Here is a 3760-nt window from a genome sequence, read left to right on the forward strand (position 1 = left end):
GAGAGGGGGAGGAGGGGGAGGGAGGGGCTGGGAGAAGGGCATGATGGGTAGTGTAGTCGCGTTGCTGCATAGCACAGGTCAGACGGGTTATTAGCACGAACACAGCGGAGCCACAGAGGACCGACATGAGGAGAGAAAGAAGCAGAGGAGAGTGTCGACACTACAGTGGACTGTCCCCCCCCGGACGAGGAAGTATGGGACACGTCCAACGTAAATAGCAGCTGGCATACTACTATTTAGCTCGCAGTTGAGGTTGTTCTTGCGCACAAGAGTCAAGGTCAAGCACACGTAAGCATTCGTTGTTTTTTTTTTTTTTTGGTTTTAGGGAGGATCCAATTTGGAGTTCTCCCGCGTCAGGAGCGTTAGGATTCGACTGAGCAAAAGTGGGGGGAAAAAAAAACAAAAAACAAAAAAACAGCAACAACAACGCACAACTGCTTCGGCTGTTTCAAAGGGGAGGGAGCTTGAGGCCGTTTCATAGCAAGGCTTCATCGTGTTGTGCGAGGGCAGTGCAAGCTCCGTCCTCTGCAGGGAGGGAAACACATCCTTCGGCTCTTTTTTTTTGTTTTTAACCAACCGACATGAAGTAGTGCTTCTAGCTGAGATGTTTCTGCTGCTTTCCTGTTTGAAGGGGAGGGTTCTGTGGAAACGTTGTGGTCAGATCTTTGGATTACTTCAGTATTTCTGACCAGATTAACAAGCTAACGGCTAATCCGAGCACGAACCCAGAACAAAGGGCATTTCTACCATTTAAAACAAGATTTCATAGTGTTTTATAAACCTGTACAAATCTGCATTAATATTATTATTATTATTTTTTTTTATTCAGGCAGAAATATGAGGACATTCCAGCAGAAAGTGCACCAAAAGTGCTACGGCTAGCTGCTAGCTACTAACAAACAAATATAGTTTTATATGTAAATAACTAATCTTCCAATAAGAAAGATTTAGCTGCTGATTTTACCTGTTTAGCAACGACTTGTTAGTTGAAATATTTTTTTAACTTTACTAATAATTTAACAGATAAACCTACTCTCGTCAACACGAACTAATTGTTACTATATGCTAATAATTTAGTTCTCTCCACTTGTTAGCTAACTACCTTATCTATTTTTCAGATATTGGTTCTGAAAGATGTGTTGAATGTTTAATATATATGTATTTGTTTGTTTTAAATCCAGGTATTAGCAGTTTTTATATAATTAAATGTACAGTCAGCGTAAGAATCACCAGCTAGCTTAGCTTAGCCTAGCTTAGCGGATAGCCTGCCTTTCACATTCTAAGCTAGTATCTTTAATTTAGCGCTACTGGTTACTGTAACTTGTTCTTTGTGTGTATTAGTCGACACTTTCACCTCACGACGTTAATCTGGCAGACAATTTTAAGATATTCTTGCAGGACGTGCTACAGCTAGCTGCTTGCTTTTTTGGAAATAACCACTGATTTCTGTGTGAATAACTAATCTTCTCATACAACAGTTCGGCTATCAACTTCAGCTGTTTAGCAAAGGCTTCTTAGCTAAATGTTTGTTTAATTTGACTTTTATTAATAATCTAAAAGAAAAATCTATCAACAAAAGCTAATCGTTACTTTCTGCGAACTATTGTTCATCTTATTTTTGCAGCACAAAGGTTAAAATCTCATGAATGTTTACTAATTGTCTTAAATCTAGTTATTAGCTTTTTTTAAAATGAAATAGAAATACACTAGTTAACCAGGGTCAACATGACTAGCTGGTTAGCCTAGCTTAGCGGCTAGCCGACGTAACACGCTGTTTTTATTTTAGCATCATTTAGCTCCAACTTTTCTTTGCGCTAGCTAGTCAGCCCTTTCGCCTCATACAGTTGTTTAAACAAAATGTTGATGATGTTCTCGCAGGAAGTGCTACAGCTAGCTGCTGTTACTGTTGTTTGTGCTTGTAAACGATCACACAATTCTGTTTAGATAACTGTAAAATGTGTAAAGGGTTATTAAACAGAAACCTTTGTGATAGGAGATGTTTTAAGGCGTAAGAAAGTCCCCTTTGTTTGGCCCTGCGCCGACTAGCCTTTAGCTCGTCAGTCAGTCTCGTCAGAAATAAGCTCCAATCCTCCAAAACCGAGGAGCGACCGCCAACGGGTCGATAAACGCTCACGACTTTTCCACAGAACCCCGCTTCCAACCAGCAGAACCGCCCCCTTTTTAAGTCCCCGAAAACCAATTCGCTAAACGTTCTCAAGAGAAGCTTTTTTTTTTAAAATAATAAAAAAAACCCTCCAGATTTCTGTCCTGCTTTGATCTCTGCTGCCTTTTTTGTTGTTGTTTGGTTTGAAGTGGGAGGAGCTCACCTGGGAAAAGGTCGCGTTAAAGAACTTCTTTTCCCGGCGGTTCGTGGCAGCGAAGCGAACAGTCAGATAAAAAAAAAAAAAAAAAAAGTCTGTCTCTTTCAAGGAGGGCTTTTAAGGACCCGGCGAGTTCTCCAGCTAGCTCCTCCGGTATCCGGGGACGGTTTCCCGCGGCTGCCAGAGGACCTGATGACACCCGTGTATTTACACCTCCCACGCCGTGCGAGTGTGAAGCGCCACCTCTTCTCTGACAGCTTTTATCATTAGTCTCCATTAAAAGAAGAAGAAGAAGTCCTCATTTAGCCGTTCTCTTGAAATGTAAAGCAAACAACTTCAGTCCGTCATCACAAAGCTCAAGTTCTTGGGCTACAAATCTCTGTGAAGCACTTGGGTTTTTGCTTTGCACTCACTCAAAACAAAAAGAAATCACAGCGCGGACAGTCTGTGATCATGAAGTCTGTGCTATGAAACGCATTTCCCCTTTGAAACGTGCGACCACAAGGTTGTCTAACTTACTTACTTACTTCGGCTCCCTCTGTTAACACTACGCCACATTTTGTTAGCCCAAACACACTCTATTCAAGCACCAGCGAGAAGATGGATGGAAAAAAACCACTAAAACCCCCTCTGTCTGTTGCCGTGAAAGGCAACAGAAGAGGGCGGCCAGACCCATTTACCTTCGTCAGCCTCAATAGCTTCAATAGTAGCTGAAGAGAAGAAGAGGGGGGTTGCAAAACGAATGAGAGAAGTGAGCAAAAGAGGAGTTTATTTTCGTCCCAGGAACAAGTCAGTGAGCAGCAGAGACACAGCCACAAAAAAAAAACGTCATCTCCACATTTCATGGCAAACAGAGAAGGAAAAACGGGGGATGTTAGCGAACGAAGAGGAAAAGGGGAGGAAGGGAAGGGCGGCCCCCCCCATCTGCGTGGGGGTGGGGGGGGGCCTGCGGGTCCGCTGAGAAAGGTGTGTGTGTGTGTGTGTGTGTGTGTGTGTGTGTGTGTGTGTGTGGGGGGGGGGGGAACATTTACAGCAAACACGTCACAATAAAGCTGAAAGAAAGAAAGAATAAAAAAAACTCGTTTCTGGAACTTGGAGCAAATATGAAGGAAGCGAAACTCGGAGACAAAGGGATGAAGGGGTTCTGAATGTGATGTAGGGGTTGTAGTGTTTTTCTTTTCTTGTTAATGTCAAATATCAGTTGCACAGTTGCTGCTGCGATGTGTCGCGACATCGAAGTGAAAGTCGGGCGACTTTTGATACAGACAGTATCCAAAAGTACCGCCGAACTTCGGTGGACTTCACCTCTCAGCTACTTACCGATGACCAAACAGCCAGCCGGAGGAGCATACAGCTCTGCAGAAACTGGAGGAAACCAGCTCCACGTTACGGCTGGGGTGAAGCAGGCAGCTTAAAGGGACAGTTCGGGTCTTTTCAAG

At 43.3% G+C, this 3760-nt stretch overlaps 1 protein-coding gene across 1 annotated transcript in view; it reads right to left on the minus strand.

Annotated features, from left to right (window-relative positions):
- The window catches only part of LOC108234843 (serine/threonine-protein phosphatase 2B catalytic subunit alpha isoform), a gene marked incomplete in the record, with an annotated part of 95711 nt that overhangs the window by 2985 nt on the left and 88966 nt on the right, over positions 1–3760 (minus strand). The window contains 1 exon segment of the mRNA XM_025005556.2: positions 3002–3031. Within this exon segment, the coding sequence (XP_024861324.1) occupies positions 3002–3031 (30 nt within the window).

Source organism: Kryptolebias marmoratus, linkage group LG7 (assembly GCF_001649575.2).
Source record: "Kryptolebias marmoratus isolate JLee-2015 linkage group LG7, ASM164957v2, whole genome shotgun sequence".
Lineage (NCBI taxonomy): Eukaryota > Metazoa > Chordata > Actinopteri > Cyprinodontiformes > Rivulidae > Kryptolebias > Kryptolebias marmoratus.